General features: G+C 52.7%; 1 protein-coding gene across 5 annotated transcripts in view; it reads right to left on the bottom strand.

Moving 5' to 3' along the window:
* FMNL3 (formin like 3) overlaps positions 1–19,784 on the bottom strand; it is a 60,190-nt gene that overhangs the window by 20,179 nt on the left and 20,227 nt on the right. For all 5 annotated transcript variants that reach the window (XM_075551729.1, XM_075551727.1, XM_075551730.1 and 2 more), the window contains exon 2: positions 547–630. In XM_075551729.1, the coding sequence (XP_075407844.1) occupies positions 547–630 (84 nt within the window). The remainder of the gene's footprint in view (positions 1–546; positions 631–19,784) is intronic.

Raw genomic sequence — 19,784 nt, 5'->3', positions numbered from 1 at the left:
ATCCGCAGGCACAGGCGGGGGAAGGAGCAAGGCCAAGGTCCTGACAGAGCTCACTTCTGAGCTCAGTAAAGCTCTCCGCATTCTCTTCCAGCTCTAGACACGAGCTGTTATGAACTGTGTAGCAGGAGGCCAGGGGCTGGAGCTTCCCATTCCTCGAGCCTTGTAAACAGAATGAGGGAAACCCCCGCTATTTGCCAGGTCAGAGCAGAGAGCAATAAATCGCCCTTTGCCAGGCGTGGCCCTAACTCTGGGGAAAGGTAGAAAGAGGCTCTGCTAGGCATGACCAAATGACCAAACTCCTCCATAGCTGACCTACCACCCCACATAAACCACCCTGAGCAGAAAACCAGACAGCACCTCGGGAGCCTCAGAGCAAGGAAGGGCAGGCAGCCCATCGCCACACAAAGACCTTTGCTGCCATTGTTCAGAAATGTTACAGCCACCGCCCTGAGCAGCCTGCTGGCACACAAGGGCAGACTGGAGTCCTATACAGTGACAGCCAGGACCGGGGTTCCTCAGGGACTGCTCACCTCCCAAAGTCCATACCTGGTCACAGATCAGATCCCACTTCTTCTCATTGTCATACTGCCGCAGGAGCCGGGCCTTGTCGGGAGGCAGGTTCATGGAGCTCTGTGAAGGGAATGCCAGTCAACAGAGCACAAGCCTCGGCCCCACTCGGAGAGCCAGAGGGCTGGCCCCGCGGATGTCGCCATGACATGCTGCCTCTGGTAAGGCATGCACGGGGAAGGCCAGCAGGTCTCCCTGCTGCCCTTTCACACTGAGCCCAGTTTGGCTACAGGCCATGGGATCCATTTAGTGGGCCAAGATTAACTTCATTTCACGCAAGTGAATGCTTGGATAAACAGCACTGGCTGAACAGGCATGGACGGGGGAATGGGCGTAGACCCACAAATACACATGCAGTCTTGATGGGGATTTTGTATGTGTGCATTGCCTTTTGTGCCAAATAAACCCATGAATTTGGTGGAGTATACAGTGGACAAAGTTATGAAAGCTTCTTAGACATAAACAAAAAACCTGGGGAGATGAGAACCACAGCCTTGGGGGACACCAAGGTCACAGACAAAGTTCTAATGTGGTGAGTAGTCAGAGGGCCTGCAAAGCCTTTGAGCAGCTATCTAAGGTGCAACCATCGATTGCTCCCCATCCAGAAGGAAGAAGGGTGATGACAATCGAAAGACACATGGAGACCAGTAGTCCAAAGGCCTAACGGCCCATGCAGCCTCCACAACCCTGAGACCAGGAGCACTAGATGGTGCCCAGCTCCTACTCCAGCTGCATGACAAGGGCCACGTTAGAAGGTTCAGGATAGAGTGGGAGAAAAAGGTTGAGCAGAACACAAAATCACAAGAGATGAGGCTTACTGGCTGAAAGGAGACTGCTGGTGGGAATCCCCCCACAGTAGGACGATGACTTTTGCCCTTCAGGTCTGGATCTGAACTCACCTCCATGTTAGAATAATCACACATCTAAGATCAGAAGGGCAGGCTTTGCCCAAAGACAAAGTTCAGAAGGTTAGGGAAAAAGGAGGCATGGAAACAGTGAGGAAGTGGGAGAAGCTAGGTGCATTCAAGGGATTGCAGTGGATGAGTTGAATCAGAATGTGTCTGAGTACCAAAGGGAGTAGACTTTGGAGGATGCCAAGGGCAGGGGGTGGAGGGGGCAACATCACAAGGGAGGGAAGATGTAGGAACAGACTAGAGGGTTGACAGCTATTGGCTTTCATGAAAGGGAGGATGGAAGTCTACGAGAGGGAAGAGAAATTGGGGGAGGAGGTCAAGTACAACTGGGGGAGGGTGGGAATGCATGGTTTGAACTGTTGGATAAATAGGGAGGGTCTGAAATGTAAACCCTCCACTTAATTCACAATTTAAAAAATCATTACAAAAAAGAAACGTCTATGAATTGTTGAATGTGCAACTATCATCTACTCTGTAAACCTTCACTTAATTCACAATAAGTGTTTTTTTAACACGAACTTCATTTTCAACAAAAACGAACTGTAATAAAAGAGCATATGGCAAAAAAATACCAGAGTTCATTGTAAGGGTGACTAGTGCTCCCTGAGGCTTTTTTGCTTATATCTTTGGTGTATGTACACACACACACACACACACACACAGGCTTGTACTATACAATCTCTCTCAACATGGAGCAGGTCACAGAGTCTCCACCCATTAGGTCAGTAACTTCCAACCTGAGAGCTGGGTGGTTCTCCTGTACGGGCCAAGCCTGGGTCACACACAGCTCATGCAGCTGCTGTAAAGTGCCCACCCCACCCCACATACATCAGGATACAGGTGAACTGGAAATGATTGATAATGTTTCAGTAATTTGATTAGTAGTAGAGAAGGACTTAGGGCACACCTCCAAAGTCAGGAAGACACACAGCAAAGCATCTTGATGTTTTGTGGAGACACTCATGTCTTACGTTACAGGTCGGGGCTAATTCTCTTCTGTTCACTCTTGTGGATGAAGGAAGGAAGGAAGGAAGGAAGGAAGGAAGGAAGGAAGGAAGGAAGGAAGGAAGGAAGGAAGGAAGGAAGGACGGACGGACGCTGTATGCTAGTGAGTGGAGCCTTGCCCAGCTTCCCCCTCCTGCACCCTCTAGTCAAGCTTCTCTTCCAAGCAGCCAGGCGGCCTTTGCTCTGGGTCACGGCCCTGCCTCTGAAGACAGCCTGACCGTTGGATCAGATCCGTACAGTGCCCTCTCCCCCCCAACTCCTCAATCGAATATGACCTCCTACCTGATGACCCACAGGCGTGTGATGACCCACAGGACTCCCCATAAGCCCAGCCTCACCCCCAGCACCCTGTAGGGCCAAGCCTCCCTCTCACCTTTCTTTCCTCGACTTACCGCCACCAAGTCAGCAGAAACTCCTTGAGTACCCAAGAGTGACCACTTGGCTTACCACTGCCCACTGCCTGACCTCATCCCTGGGGACAGGAATCGTGTGTGCTCAAGATGCTCAAGGACTGAAGTGCAAGTATCCTGGCACTGGTGCCCCAGATTCTAAGGAACTGAGAGAAATTCTGTAAACATCACTGACTTCTGTCATCCCTATTTACTTTATCAAGTGCTTATCTGCTATCAGGTGCAGTGGTTCCATGCTGGGCAGAGACCCCCAGCGGCAGTTCTACCTTGCCCTACAGGGTCACCACGAGTCGGCATCGCCTCGATGGCAGTGAGGTTGGAGTTTTTCACTCCTCTGTGGAGCTCCTGGATGGCAGGAATGGTTAAGCACTTGATTACTGGGCTATAGGTTCGTAGTTCAAACCCACCTCGGGGCACTTCAGAAGACAAACCTGGTAACCGACTTGCAAAAGGGCATACATCGGAAAAACCCTACCCGGGCAGCTCTGGGCTGCAGACATGAGGTCGCCATGAGTCAGAACTGACTCAGTATACACTCGTCAACTAGCTGTATCCTCGTCCAGCCCCTAAAGGGCTGTCTATTCTCAGAGTCTCCAACGCCGTTACATGCCACGGAGGACAGTTAAGTCAGTAGTAAGCCTGGGGTTAGACTACTGGGTTCCACACTCTGGACCCGTCTCCCAGCGGCAAACAGGGTTGCAACGGCTTAGAAGAGGAATTCAGGTTGATGACTGGTCAGCCTTAAGGATTGGTAATGCACAGGTGCAAGAATGAAATGGCACCCGCCCCTGCCACACAGTTTCTGGGATTCCCCTCAAATCTGCCCGACCTGCCACAGGAACGAGGGTAACTGAGGCCGAGTGGACGACAGGATAGCCAAGCATGATCCCCGGAAAGCGAAAGAGGCTTCAGAGACCAGCTGGCCCAAAGGCCAATTCTGGCCTGTGGGTGGGAGGGTGTCACCCGACAAAGCTCAGAGGCAGGCCCAGAGCAAGTTCTTCCGCCACACCAAGTCCAGCTGCCGCCAGCAGAACGCAAGTCAGAGCTGCGAAGACTTCCAGCCTCTGGGACTGGTTCTGGCCATGAGTACTCTGTCCATTTCTCCCAAATCCGTATCATGGAAATAGCTGTGCGTTGTCTCCCAAGAAGAGAGCCACCGGGGAGACGGGGGCGGGGGTGGGGTGCTGGGCCCGTCACTGCTGTGGCAGGCATTTCATCCTGTCGACACCAACTTCCTTCCTCAGCGGTGCACTGTCGGCTGCTGTGGTCTCCACTTCCCCAGCAGGTGAACCGGCACGGAAACAGCCCACGGTGGGCTGCACAGACGGAGCACTGCCGACCACGCGAGCAGCCCCGAGGCCCGGCAGAGACCTGGCCCAACATTGTCCTCAGGGACCATGAGCCCCGAGTACAGGAGGAGGTGAAGGAAGCTGAATCAACTCTGACCGCAGGCCTACATCCTGTCTAGAGTTCTGCTGTGCCACTTTCTGGACCGGGGCTGCCGTCTTCTTTGCCTCCTCTTGGGCTGATGTGTGGGGGCTGCGGGGAATCCCCCCAGCCTCTAGCCTTCTCATCATGGACGGGCCAAGGTCTGCCAAGTGAGAGGTGCCGGCGAGACAGGGCAGAGCCCGGTCAGGCCCACCCTCCCTCTGCCCAAGACAAGGGTGTCAGGGCTCTGCCTCCACCTGGTAATGTCCTGAGGAAGCCACTCTGCCCTTGGGAAGTGCAACTTCCTGAGTTCCAGGGACAGCCAAGGAGGAAACCTGGCGAGGCTCTATCTCAGCCAATGATTTCTTCTTCTTGACGTTTTTCTCCGCTGGTTCTAGACTGGCTCTCAGAAGGCAGAAACTCAGCGTTGTCCCTACTAACTTGTTGAGAACAAATGGTCTATAGTTTCGGATTTCCGGGTTTTAACAGTAACTTAGGTTCCACCGAAGGCCCTGGCACAGCATTAGCTTGGGTTGACTATGGTATTGGAATGGAGGGGGAACTGAATGGGGAGGTCAGAAGGCCCAAGGCCAACTTAGGCTGTTAAGAGTTCTTGAGCCGCAGTGGATTCACCCATGAAATGGGGGTCATCTCATTACTTCTCAGTGTTTAGTGAGGACTAAATGTGTGCCGGCTGTATGTACTGAGACAACAGTTCCCTTCTCCTTCCTCCTGAAAAGCCCAGGGCAAGGGTCTGACCTCCCAGGAGCCTGGCCTCTGGCTTTGGGGCTTGTCTCTGTCCCGGGTGCTGCCCCTGCTTCTCCTTTCTGGTGGACGCAGCAATTGAGCTTCACTGGCTCTCCTGGTCTCCCCTCTACACCCGGGAGGCAGCTCTACCACCAGCCTCCCATGGGGCGGCCTGTAAGGGACACTGTAAGGGACAGTCAGGGAGGCAGGCCATAGCAGGCTGTCACAATGGGACCTAGAAGGGGATTCAGACTGAAAGTAATTCTGGGACTTGTTCCTAAATCTAAGGGAGAGGTCTAATATGAAAAACTTCTAACAGGAAGAAGCGGGGAAGGGCGGGTGGGACGCCTCTCCAGCAAGGCTGCCCTGGCTTCCTGCCAGGGTAAGGCCGACACTTCTCCCTGGTCCCAGGCCAATCGCCTCCCGGGTTCTATGTAAGGACCTTTCCCCTCCAGCAAGGCCCATTGCCCCTGCTCCCCGGCCCCGCCAGCTCCAGTGAAGCCAGGGAGAACGGGGACAGGGAAGCAGGCATGTCCACAGAGGTTCCCTTCCCTTTCCTGCTCTGTACCCAGGCCAGTTGGTCCCTCCCCGTTTCCTTCCACTGCAGGAGGGGGTGGGCGGGGGGGCGTCAATGCAGGGTTCAGAACTTCCTTCAAAGCTGTGGTCCGGCTCTGGGACTCGCCCCTGACTCTGCTAGCCTTCTCGGGCCAGGCCTGGGGAAAACCCAAGCAACAGAAATAGAAGCCACCAGAAAGTCCCAACTGCTCCTGGAGGGCCGGTCAATCATGGCAAATCTCAGGGGCAAATGGGGAAATGGCATCGCAACTCCTCAGCGCCGAGGCCGGGGAGAGATTCCCGAGGCTATCCTGGGAAGGGAATTCAGACACAAGCGGAGGCTGCTTATTTTGAGCAGCTATAAAGCGGGGGTGATGGCATTGTCGATGTTCTCCCCTCAGAAGTGGCCCACCCCCGCCACGTCTCTACGGTCGGACGCTTCTCCCGAGTAGAGTGGGGCCCAGACCCTGGCCTACCCTGGGTCACCTCACAGGCCAACCGGAGCAGGTAACACAAGCTACTCCCAGACATTTCTCCAGGAGGAGAGAGCACGAGCCTCAGCTCAGCCTGCCTTCCATGCGCCTCCACTGGTGCACAGTGCCCACTGTGGGCAGCTGGGCACTGCTCCCAAAAAGCAAGAGCCCGGGGTGGGAGGCACCAGCTCCTGCGGCCTTGGTCCCTTCAGCGGCCCCAGCCAGCCCTCCCGCAGTAGCAGCTCCCAGACAATGAGAGTTATTTTCAGCCAGCGCTTTAATACAAGCCAGCTGGCCAGTGAGCAGGGCGGGAGTCCTCCTCCACCCAGCCCGCCCAGACGGCAGGCAGGCAGGCTGGTTGGCGTATGCTGCTGCGGCCACCTCTGAATCACGTCACTGTTTTTGTTGATCCTGTTGCTCCGCCCAACCTCCCCGTCCCACTGCTACCGAAACTGCAATCCTATCAAAGGAAGACGAGAAATCAGAGCTTTTGATCTGGGGTCCAAGAGCTAAAATTAAAAGGTCGAGCCATGGAAGAAGCCCAGCAGCCCCTCCAAACACCCACACCTTTCCCCAGTGCTATGACTGGCTGGAGGGTGGTGGTGGTGGTGGGGGGGCGCGGCAACAGGATCTACCCATGGCCAGATGACATGGCAGCCCCCACTGGCCAGGGCCAAGCCTGGCTACACTGCCAACCAGGGGAGATGAAGCTCCTAACTTTTTTCTTCTCCTCTCCTGCACCCCTCCTGGCCTCCTCTGCAGAGGTCAAGTTTAGAGCCAGAGCCAGAGGCCTGTGGCTGCCATGAGCCTGAGTCAGCTGTGAAAGGCTAGGGGAGGAGAACTGTATCCAGTGTGGCCAAAAGGAAGTCACAGGAGCTGTGACCAAAAGCCCCATGGCTCCAGGGAGAAGCAGCAACCAGAGGGGCAGTTCACCAGGCCTTTGCACACCAAAGGGCTCAAACCAAGGAAGCGGAAGGAAGCAGTTACATTCTAGGACTCTGAGCCTCAAGCCCCTGGTTCTGCCCAGCTCCCAACATCTTAACTTCCAGGCTTCCCTCACTTCCCTCCACATATTTCCCCACCCCAAAAAGGTACACTAGGCACATGGGTGCAATTCAAAGTAGACACACCACGCACGCGCGCACACACACACACAGAGTTTTCTCTAGACTTGAACCATCCTATAAACTTATGGGGAAGTTGCTGGAGTAACTCATGGCCAAAGGCACCGGAGAAGTGGGTGCTTCTTGACTTGCTGGTCTGTAGGGCTGCAGTGTTGATAGGTGTCCTCGAGGCAATTTCCAATTCAGAGGGACTGGATGTGACAGAGAGGAACTTACCCCAGAGGGTTTTCTAGGCTGTCATCGTCACAGACAGAAGTAATGCACTGGGGTTTTATTTTCCCCTGCAGTCACTGGGTGGATTCAAACAGCTGACCTTTTGATTGGCAACCAAGTGCCTGGCTGCTGTGCCCCCGTCTCTCAGGTCTGCTTTCCTGGTTGTGCGATTGACGCCATCACTAGGAGGCTGAGCTGCCAGGAAAAGGCAGGCACAGGAGCCCCATCTGAGAGCAGGCGTCTATAGTCACGGATGACTCTAAAACCAGAAGTGCCTTGCTGAGCAGTCACAGGCCAAGTCCCTGAGCGACCCAGAGGAAGGCAGAATGGATTCGCCAGATGCCTCCGCCAGAGTCCTGGAATTCACACCAGGGAAGTCCAATGAAACAGAGGTCCTCGGAGGGCGACATCAAGCGAGCTAAGAGATGGCTTTTTCCAAAAACAACCAACTACCCCTGGGCCCTCTTCACCCTGGAGGGTCCTTTCATTGGCCCTGATTGGGCAGAGAATGCTGGTCGTGTCCCCAGTCCCAGCCAAACCCCGAGGTCTATACCCTGTCACACCTGACCATCAGGTAAACCATGCAGAGGCTCCCTGCTGAAGACCCGGGCTGGGGATCCTCCCTCAGGCCCACACCATCTCCATAGGAGAACGTCACACAGCAGTTCCCCACTGCGCCCCCCAGCCTTAACGGAAAAGGCACTGCCCGCAACATGATCTTGGCGGGCTCCTCAGCCCCTCCTCGCAGATAGCCAGACCCACACACTTCCCAGTTACGCAGAATGGAAACTATTCCGCTGGGGGCAGTTGGCTCTCCAAAGCCAAGGAGTCTTGGGTCAGAGCCTCACTTTCTCCCTGAAGCTACAGAAGGTCCTTCCTTCTCTTCATGAGATTCTGTTCTCCTGCCTGGAGAATCGTGGCAGGCACTGCCACCTTTCAGAGCATACAACATTCCTGGGGTTACAACCCACAAAGGCGCTTCCCCCTCTCCCGACCACAGCCCATTACTCATGGAGCCTAGGCACTCTCCTCTCAATCTCTCACGTTATCTACGCTGCTCCCATGCCCATCTGGGTGGACCCACTCCTGGCCCTCTGGTAACCTTTAGTGATGATCTCTTCTCTCCCTCCATCCTGCATGTAGACAAAGCTTCCAAGTAAGTCATGGCTCTTCAGTTCAGAAACCTTCCTGACTCCTTATCACACAAGAAGACCTGAATGCCCTGGCTTGCCACTCTAGCTCTGTAAAGCTGGAGAGCGTGTCCGAAGCAAGGTTCTCTCTTGTCTGACCCCAGCATCCCTGATTGTCTCACCTTCTTCTACAGCCCCTCTGGAGCAGCCACTCTTGCCTCATTCTGGAATGTGCTCACAACAGATGCGCCCCAGTCTTCGGAGTCCCCACCTATGACCATAGGGCAGTGGTGGTCCAGGGGAAAAAGCCTGGGCAGGGGGGCACGGTGGGGTGGGGACCAGGAGCTCTCAGTCACAGTGGTTAAAGCGGTTGGCCACTAAACAGTAGGTTGGCAGTTTGAATCTATTGGCTGCTCCGTGGGAGAAACGTGGCAGGTTGTTTCCGTAAATATTACAGTCCTATGGGACAGTTGCACTCTGTCCTATAGAGGCCCTCTGAGTCGGAATTGGCTCAACGGCAGCGGGTTTGGAATGTGGATGGGCTCCATTCCCGGCCAGTGTAGGTCAAGTGCAGCCCCCACCATTGGCCAGTGGAGGCTCTTGAGTTGTTCAGATGCTGAACGGGTATCAGTAGAGCTTTTGGATTAAGACAAACTAGGGAAGGCCTGGCCATCTGCTTCTAAACCTCAGCCAATGATAGTCCCATGGGTTACTACAGCCTAACAGGCTAACCACCCTACTGTGGGGACAGCGATGGCACAGAACCAGGCAGAGCTTTGTTTCACTGGGGAGGGGAGCTGCCGCCCAACAGCAGCTCACAATAGCAACATACTACCTGACTCAGGATCCAACCGCGCGGTGACTGCTGGGCCTAAAATAACCAGCCCCTCTTCTGAGAGCCAAAGCATAACCACGAGATGAATGATACAGCAGGGACCTGCTTGTTATCCCTCACCTACTCTCCTCCGCTCCCTCAGCAGTACCTGGCAGCCCAGCATTTAAGACGGTCCCAGGCTTCCCTTGTCTTCAGACGTGGCTCTGGGACCACAGGGAGGCAAGCAGGAGTGTGTACAACCAGTGAGCCGTGTCATTAAAAGGAGGGGCTGTATCTTCCTTCCTCCAGTATTCTCACAGCGGGTTGGGACACAGGGGTAATGACAGGAACTTCAGCAGTCACTTGGGACCATGAGCTGATGACAAAGCCCCACTGGGGGACATACCAGAGGAAATACCTGGTTGCTGATGACATCCCACCTTGAACGCAGATTACGCATGTCCCACAGAGCATCAAGTATTGTAGAAATTCCTTATGTGCTAAATTGGGACTGGCACATAGACGTCTCACGGTCAGGGTCATACTACTTCTCCCACCACGTTCCTGGTTGAACCTCTGGTTATTCCCTGAGTTGGGTGTGTGTGTGTGTGTGTGTGTGGGGAGGGAGGTGGGTTGCTCAATACTGTCACTGCGTGTTCTGGACTCTTAGTCTGCCTGTGCACTGAGCCCAATCGCTGTCTCCCTGTGCTGCTTCCTCTCGTTCTGTCCTTCAGTTCACACCATGAGTCAGAGCAGCTCCCCCGCCCAGCCCTTCTCTTTAACCAGACACCTCTCCTCATTGCCTGCTGCATGCTCCTGAGTACAGCAGCCACCAGGAGCTGGTTAGCCACTGTAGCAGATGCTAAGATTGGGTGAAGTGAATGACCGTCTGCACTTCCTCTTCCCCTGTCCCAAAGTTCTCTGTTCCGGTACCTCCCAGAGAAATCGCTTCTATTCCAACTGCCAGTATGCCCTGCCTCTCATTCACAACAGGTCAATTCCCATCTCTTCTAGAAAATTTTAGGTGAGAGTTATTTCCACATACTGAGTCATTTTAAATCCTACCTTCTCTAGAATATCCTTCGTAAGCCTGTGACAAAGCTACTGTGTGTTCACCTTTTCCTGGATATCTAATAAAATAGTTGTTTTATCACTGAGGTTACAAACCTCCGCGACACTCTTTACAGGCCCTTCCTTAAGCCGTGCAGTGGTTAGAGGGCGTCCTGCAGAGCCAAGTTAGCTGTGTGATCTTGGGCAGGTACCTCGCCTCTGTGAGCCCAGCTTCCTCTCCTGGCAGCTACCTCACAGGGTTTGCTGGGATAGGGAAGCAAGTTCATGTACGGGAAGCACGTGCATCAGAAACCACTTAGTCGACGGTACACGTAATGTTAGCTGTGCTCTTTGTCTGGGTTTTCTATTCAACATTCAGTGAGGAAAAACTGTCTCCCAGGGGAAAGCCCAACCCGATACCACTGTGTCCATTCTTAACTCGGGCAGAGTGCAACCGCTGTCCTGGGGTTTCCAGGCTGCAAATCTTCACGGGAGCAGAACTCCGCCTCGTTCTCCCTCCAAGCAGCTGGTGGGCTCCCACTGCTGTCCTAGACCGGTGTGTAACCAACTACGCTGTCCATCACGGGAGGTAACATTGACCTGGATCGAGGGTTCAAGTCCAGCTTCCTAGAAGAAATGCTGCCGAGACTTCGTGTTAAAGATCAAGCTGAAGAGGGCCCGACCAAGGCAGTGGAGAAATGGAAGAAGGTGATATCATTTGCAGTAAATACACGGAAACAGAGTACCCTAACAACTCCGAGGTCTGTACGCGATTTGCTCTCATGGAGTTTAGAGGAGACAAGATACAGGCCGGTGAGAGAAGCTCTGAGGAGCTAAGGTAAGTCGGTGGGCAGGAGGAGAGTAACAATGAGTGCCACTGAACGTAAGGGCAAAAGCCAATGCTTAGCGGCAGAACTGTGATAAGCACTCTCCCTGAATTCTGATTCGTAGGACAACTCTTCGAAGTACGGACAACTGTCACGCCCATTTGACAGATGAGAAAAGTCTTGGAAAGGAGTCTGCAACTTGCCTAAAGTTACACAAAGAGTGTGGGTGGTGAAACGGGGACTCGAACCCAGGTCTGAACCCAAAGCCTGAGCTTTGCAAACACTGTGAGCTTCAGCTCCTAAGAAAATTCACTAGCCTGCTCTTGACCTTTCTGAACTGTATCTATGCAACCATTTCCCCCCATAAAATCTCCCCCAGCTCCAGGCCTCTGCACACACGGCCTGCCCCTCTCACTGGTTAATAGACTCATCACATCCCATCATCCCGTAAACACCAGTGTCTTCGGTGTCTCACGCTCTGTATCAACTGGGAAACCTAGTCTGCCTCAAGGCAGTCTTTACAGTTATGGTAACAAGGAGAGGCAGGGGTCGTGGTGGGGTGAGGCTTATGAACATCTGTATGCATCAGGAACACGTAATTACAAGGTTTCACAGAAAAACCGCTTCTCTGCCATGTGTAACTGTAAGCTAGACTGTAAGCTCTTTGAGAGTATGGACTTGGCCTTGAACACTGTTGTTCTAGGATCAGGATGCCTGGCCCACAGGAGCTGAATACATACCAAGGGCTGCCCGTGCAGAGGCCACAAGGTGAGGCAGCACGCCCTCTCACCTGTGCACTGGCCTGGGGCCGAGCTCTGGCTTTCCAGGAGTCTCATTAAAAAACCAGGAGCTTATTATCAAGCCATAAAACCTAATGAATCTCGTCCCAGTTCCAGGATCCTTGTGGGAGGGGCACGACTCCTTTACAGAAGGGTGTGCTGAGGCTGGCGCGGGCGGGCACACACCATCAGTCACAAGGCAGAGAAGCAGGAATGAGTTCCCACAAGTCTCCTTGGTTCCTTAACTGCTCTCAAATGGGGGTGCATCCTTAGTGGCGCGGCACTCCCCTCCTCTATAGAGAGGAATCAAAACCCCAGTCTGCTCTGGACCTATGAGCTGCTCCTCCCACATGGCCAGAGCTTGACTCTCCTGGCTGCCTACAACCCAACTCTTTCACTAAGTCGTCTTCCAGCTTCTTCATATCTCATTTGCTGTCCAGCTAAAATGAAACCAGGAAGCAAACATTTCTCAAATTGGCCTTCCGAGAACGTCCGTGACGATTCAGAGACCCGGAGCCTCTTCAGCTTTGCAAATAGTCTACTTTCCTAAGTGCCATATCTACTCGGGGCCAGGGGCAGGGAGAAACATCTAATAGCGCCGAGTATTCTCGCAAGATCTGACTGCTGTCAGTAACCACTGGAGATAGATGGAGTAGTGATTACACGATGAACTGATAACCTCACAGCCTGCAGTTTGAGACTCCCAGCCCTCAATGGGCGCATGATAAGGCTTTTCTGCTTCCCTAAAGAGTTACAGCCTTGTAAACCCACAGAGGCAGTTCTACCCTGTCCTATGGGGTTGCTATGAGCCGGCATCCACTTGATGGCAGTGAGTTCAGCTTTTTAGTTATTTAGAAGAAAAAAGAAGAATTAAAGGAAATTAAGAATCTGGATTTGACTGCCATAGGGTCATCCAGGAAGTAGCTGAACCCACATTCAAACACAGATGTGTGATCTCCCAAATCCAAGTTTTTCCTACCATTACAAAGAAAACACACCTCCATTTCGAGCTTGGGAAGGTTCAACTAGATTTGTTTGACTGGCGTCGGCCAATTATTAAGCAGTGCTTCCCTGCCCGCACAACTGGGGTGAAGCCAAGTGAACGGAGTCTGGGCACCAGGAGCCTGAAGTCCAAGGCTGCTTCAGTCTTAGACCACGAGGGAGACCGTGCAGGGCAGAGAAACCCCTAAACTGAATGACATTTTAAACTTCTCAACGTGTTGTAAGTGACAACATGGGCTTTAGGATCAAGAGCAAATTGGATTGGAATCTTGTCATTGTTTTCCATGTGACAATGGGAAAGTTATGAAGTTTCTCTGGGCCTCACATTTTTCATCTGTAAACTGTGTTTTCCAATATCTACCTCTTTATTTAAGGAGGCGCAGTGGTGCAAAGGTTATGCATTCAGCCACTAAGTGAAAGGTGTGCGGTCTGAACTCACTCCGTGATTCTGGATGGAAAGACCTGTGATCTGCTTCTGTAAATATCATTGTCCTTGTCAGGGGCCATGGAATCCGTTGCGACCCACAGCAACTTCATGCATCAGAGGAGGAAACAATGCCCAGTCCTGTGCCATCCTCGTAATTGTTCCGATGCTTGAGCCCATGGCTGCAGGCACGGTGTCGGTCCATGTCCTTGAGACCCCTCTTTCGCTGCCCTCCGCTTTCCCCAGCACGATGGCCCTTTGCAGACACAGGTCTCTCCTGACAACATGTCCGCAGTCTGTAAGACAAAGTCTCGCCATCTTTGCCCCAAAGGAGCACTCAGGCTGACTTCTTCCAAGACAGACTTGTTTGTCCTTTGGGCAGTCCACGGTACTTTCAATAGTCTTCCCCGGCACAGTTCAAATGCACACGCGATTCCTCGGTCTTCCTGATCCAATGTCCAACGTGCACATGCAGGAGGCGATTGAAATGCCCTGGCTGGGGCCCGGCGCACCTTAGTCTTCAGAGTAACATCCTTGCTTTTCCACCCCCTGAAGAGGTGTTACGCAGGTTTACCCAACATAACACATCTTCGAAGACTACAGCCTAGAAAACCCCACAGGGCAGGGCACTTCTACTCCGAAATGTGGAGTCACTAAGAACAGAATCAACTCCGTGGTCCCCATCCCCACCCTCATCACCCCCACCCATTAGTTGTCAGAATTCAAGGGTCAGTGTGAAGGATTTTGCTCCAGGCCTGCCTGTAAAGAGTTCTGTAAATGGCAACTACTCGGCTAGAAACCACAGCTGGCTCGTTAGTTTGAAGTGTGTGTGCAAAACACAATTTCACAGTATTTTCAAATACATAGGACTATTGTCGACACAAAGAGTAAGCTGCATAGGTTAAATACATGTAGAACTTGATTCCGTGACCTGGAGGCCCTTCGAAAGATAAGACTGCAGCCCTGAGTCACCAGCGGGAGCCCAGAGGGCTCCACCGGAAAGCAGGGGACAGACCCAGGGGTGAGGGGACGAGGAGAGGATGGAGCAGTCTCTAGAGGTCATGGTTTTGTTACCTGTGGTGAGATTTAGAGATTTTGCCAGGTTGTCACTGCTGCTCACACGTGACCTAAGACAATGGTTCTCAACCTGTGGGTCGCGACCCCTTTGGAGGTCGACCACGGGGTCGCCCAATTCATAACAGTAGCACAATGACAGTGATGAAGTAGCAGTGAAAATAGCGTTATGGTTGGGGGGGGGGTTCCCCACCACATGAGGAAGTGTGTGAAAGGGTCACGGCATGAGGAAGGTTGAGAACCACTGCTCTCAGGCCTCACTTCCCCAGTGGTCCACAGACTCCCTCAGATTAACCTTGTGCTCTGCAGACCCCAGGCTCCACTCTTCCCCTTCACTTTCAGACCCCCTCAGCTGACCATTCTTTTCAACACTCCTTCTTCGCCAGTCAACAGAGGGTTTGTGATGTCTTTGGGGATGGATGTAGGGGAAGCCATGAGAGCTTTCCGCCTTCCATTTTGTTTGACCAGGAGATAACAAGGATGCGCAAACAGGTACTTCCACCCCCCCCCACCCCACCTCCACCCCCGCCTCCTCCTTGAGCTTCAGCTTGAGCTGTGCAACTACCCTGGAGGCATTCCACCTGGCCTTCAGCAGGATCCTCACCTGGCCTCATCACTTTCCCTCCTAAAGTATTCTCCTGGGCTCTCTTAAGGGAGGGCGTCTCCCTCTAATGCAGTGGTTCTCAACCTTCCTCATGCCTCAGTCTTTTAATACAGATCCTCATGTTGTGGTGACTCCCCCTACCATAAACTTATTTTTGTTGCTTCTTCATAACTATCATTTTGCTACTGTTATGAATCATTCGATCCCAAAGGGGTCACGACCCACAGGTTGAGAACTCCTGCCAACGAATCTAGCCAGCTGGAAACCTGGCTTTCCACCCTGCTAATCAACACCAACTCTTGAAATGTCGTGGCTTTTTAACATGTGCTGAATCTGCCTCATCTCCCATCTTGCCAACAGACCTGGTTTAGGCTCCCGCTATTGGCACCACACTGCTAATGGCTGTCCACCAGGACACCTCCGATTCTGATGCCCTCCGTGGCTGCCTGGGTGCCCTTGCCATGATTTAAAACATGAGCCCCACACATGCCTTGGGACCTCTTCCCTGGAGGCCGCACACTCGGGTATCAAGCACAGGCTCGCCGGCAGGTATCACAGCATTCCCCGCCACATGAGCCTCACACAGCACAGCTCAGCAGCCCTGGGAGCCCCATGCAGAAGCCTCACTCTGATGCCTCCGCTCCAGCTATCCCCTCCACCTGGAGTGCTTCCCCTGCACTCCTGACTCCCTCCTGCCAGCAGGACTCCCATCTCCCCTGGGGTGCTCCGCATGCTTCCTGCATATCTACACCACTGTGCCTGCTTACCACGAGGCAGGCTGTAATTATTTTTAATGTGTTTGCTTCCCCTTCCAGACGGAGCTCTTGGGTGCAGACACGATCTTATTCATCTTTATTTCACGGACACGTAACACAACCCTGAGTGCTCGGCAAGTGTTTTCTGAGTGAATGCCTATGAGGCTGCACTTGGTAAGCTGTGGAGAACTGGTCTTTGGTCTTCTCGAAGTCTCTGGGTAAGGAAGACAACAATAAACCGCTCTCAGCTCCCTGCCTGGAGGTACTGATGGGACACTCCACCTGTCTTACGGGCTGGGACTAAGCTCCCTGCATCGAAAGCATCTCCCTGAACATTTATAGGCAACAGGTACCAGATGTTTTTGTTTGTTTGTTTAATCCTTGGAGAGAATCAACAGAGACACCAAATGTCACCAGATACTCCCTAGCTGGCTACCCCTCCACTTTGGAAGTCACACTCAAAAGTTGTCATGAAGCTATTCCGAGGGAAAGGATAGGTAAATGCCGTGGGAGCTCCCCACACCTGTTGCCCCATACACACACAAGAGATTCCAATTCCTTAGTCACCCACCAGGCCAGCAGTAATTAGCCAAGCCCAGAGGGAGCAATAGTGATTGGACCAACAATCTGGAGCTCGTGCCAAATGCATCAAAATAGAATCTGCAGAGGTGAGCACTTCATAGGGGAGCAGGATGCACCAAGCTCCCTGCCTGCCAGGGGCCTGGCTATAATGAGCGTGTGTGTGCCACTGATTCTGTCGAGTGGCAAAGCGAAAACAAAGCAATTACAACTACAGCCGAGTCTGTCCCAAGTGAGGGGCCCAAACACTCCGGACACCGAGTTTCACACAAAGATACTCTTCCCCATTTAAGTGTTTATTGCCCACTCATTGGAGAACAGGTCTGGGCCTCCCTCCACGGTGGGTTTTGAGGGGGAAGGGACTGTGTAGTCTCCAATTTGTACAACCCAGCGTCCCACCACCCCTGAGGACAGGTCAGTATGGTCCGAGGAGCACAGGCCAAGACCTCAGTGAACCTGGGCTGTCCACGCTGACCTTGACTCAAAGTCAGTTCCTTCTAGAGATGCACCACTGAATAACCAGGGTGAAAGGGCAGGCCCATAGAAGCCCAAAGATATTTCCTGGAGGTCGAGGCCTATGGAAAGTTTACGACACGGCCAACCTCAGGGAGCAGAAAAGCAAGAGGATCAAGATATGGAGTGACATTCCCTGACCTCACTACTGGAAAGCACACAGAACCAGTCTCTGCCCATCAACAATCATTCCTGTTTCTTTAAGCTCCTCAATACCAAGAGGCTAGTAGCCTTGGGATAATATTTGTGTGTGCCGGACACTGGCCTAGTTCCTCTGCAGATGCTGCTTAATCCTTACCAACTCCTAGGCGGTTGGCAAGATTATTCCGATTATGAGATAAAGGACCCTGAGATTGAGGAAGTTAAAGAACCTGTCTGGGGTCACAGAGCTATCAGACAGCAGAGGCAGGATTCAAACCCCAATCCGAGGAGGGCCCCAGTTGTTGCCAAGGTCCCGGCGGAGCACTGGACACAGGCTGAAGGACGCATTGCGCTCCTCGCAGCCTTCCCGCAGGCATTCCTCCACCACCAGCAAACTGAGTGACTTCAGGAAATCTTGAGAGAATCAAGCCTGTCGGCCCGGGAAAGCCAAGTATCTACTTACAGTTAATCAGCACCCTCCCCAGCCCTGCAGACAGCTCTGATGAGTGGAGCCAGGAGGAAGTAACCACGGGCTCTTACTGGGGCCCACCTGGAGCGAGGAACCCACTGAGCTCCCCATGAGCACTGACTCCGACCCTCCACTCAGACGGGCTGTGCTCGGGAGCTGGGGGCTGGAGCCCACGGAAAACTGCAAATGCCCGTTTGGCTTTTCTCTTGGAACTCAACCACTCAGAGTGCCAGACCACCGTCCCTAAAACATCTCCCCCAATTCTCTGTCCCTTTACTGGGAGAACGCTGCTTCTCTTCAGCACGTATCATTACCGGCTGACTTGAGAGGGTCTTCAAAGACGTGTAGACAAAAGGAAGGAAGAACGCAGTGGGTTTTCCTGTGCACTTTCAAAGCCCCCTGGTATGTGGTTCTCTTCCACAGCAAGGCGGGTTTCACAGAGCTTGGCCCTCATGGTGGCATCCTTAGGCCTAAGAAATGCAAACACTCTGTGCATATTTGTTGAGTGAATGAATAAACGACTAAACAATCAAACATTTAAAATTTCTACTTCCACAAGCAGAAAGCCTGAATCACGCTTACGTTCCCTGAAGTCCTGTCAAAGCTGTCGGACTCTGCGGTCCCCTCCAAAGAGCTCCCCTCAGCCTCACATCTCACCCCCAGGCCCACAGACACACACACACCCCGCCCCCCGCCGCCCCAGGGCAGGTACGGAAGGGAGAAAATGGAAGCAGAGCCTAGGGAGGAGGCACATTTTGCCTCCAGTTAAATACAGTCCAGGGCCTCAGCAAATTAAAAGCTCCCTCTTTACTGAATCCACTTGACTTTAGTTACAGGTCGTACTTTTTATTTTTGTAACCAGTCAACCCACCAAATTACAGGGTCAGGCCACCGGGTAGGCACGCCAAGCACTGGGGCCAGCCAAGCAGAGGCGCTACGTTCTCTGCCCCCAGGGTGAGTCCAGCAGCAAGGACTCAGCACCAGGCCAACTGGAAAGGGCAGAGGGAACCACCAGTCTAGCCAGGAGCCTTCTCTCATCCCGGCCAGGCTGCTGCCCAGAGGGGAGACTGAGTCCAGGCCATGCTCTACACAGCAGCCAGGGAAATCCTACTGAAGTCAGATCACACCAATACCTAAAGCGCTCCCCACAGTTAACATCCAAGCTCCTTACTAAGCTTTTAGGCCTTCTTCAACCCGCCCAGCCCATCTGGCCCTTATTTCAGCTCTTCAGATGGACCAGGTTCTTTCTTAGCTCCACACTTTGCCCGTGTTGGTCTCACTACCTAGAAGACCCTTCACCCAGATCTATAATGGCTGTGAGGATGGACCAGGGTGGCTGGATATGCAAGGGGGGGAGGGGTCAGAAAGAAAAGGTCACTCAGGAGTCTATTATACCCGACTGGGCATGGGATGAGGACTCGCCTACAGACGTGAGAGTACAGCTGGAGAAAGGACAAGGATAGAATTCTAGAGAGGAACTCCAGTTGGCTGGCCGGAATGGCTCTCTGTGGAGAAGGAGCTATCCCCCAAAAGACAACATGGAAGAAAGCACTAGGAGACAAACATCGGACACTGCTAGTGAACAATGAGGTATGCCTCTGGTTTAGGGCCACAGGGTCAGTGGTTCAAAACTATCGACTGCTTCTAAGGATAAAGAAAAGGCTACCTGCTCCTGTCAAGATTTATGGTCTCAAAAGTGCTATAGGGGCGGTCACGTGGAGTCAAAATTGACCAGACAACTGTAACTCGAAAACTCACTACCGAGTTGATGCCAACTCACAGTGACCCTATAGGCCAGGGTACAACTGTCCCTGAGAGTTTCTGAGATTGTTAACTCTTTATAGGAATAAGAAGCCCCCCCCCTTTCTTTTTTAAGTTTTAAATGAACTACAGGGTTGCTAGGAGTCAAAATCTAATTGTCTCGAGGATTTGGTTTCCTTGGCGTCAACAACGCCTTGTTAGTAATACAAATCATCCGGTACAGACAACACGTTCCACTAAAGGAAAGAACCCGTCCAGTGAAATTGGAGATGAGAAACGCAAGGCTCTACACAAGGATTTCAGCAGTTCTGGGGTAAAATACAGATCGTTCCCTGTCAATTTCTATTTCTATCAAATTATTCTGATAACCCATGAGGATTAAATATATATTTTAACGACTTAACTTTTGACAAGCATATCCACGAA

Source organism: Tenrec ecaudatus, chromosome 6 (genome assembly GCF_050624435.1).
Source record: "Tenrec ecaudatus isolate mTenEca1 chromosome 6, mTenEca1.hap1, whole genome shotgun sequence".
NCBI classification, from domain to species: Eukaryota; Metazoa; Chordata; class Mammalia; order Afrosoricida; family Tenrecidae; genus Tenrec; species Tenrec ecaudatus.
This window is presented reverse-complemented; position numbering and strand designations above follow the sequence as displayed.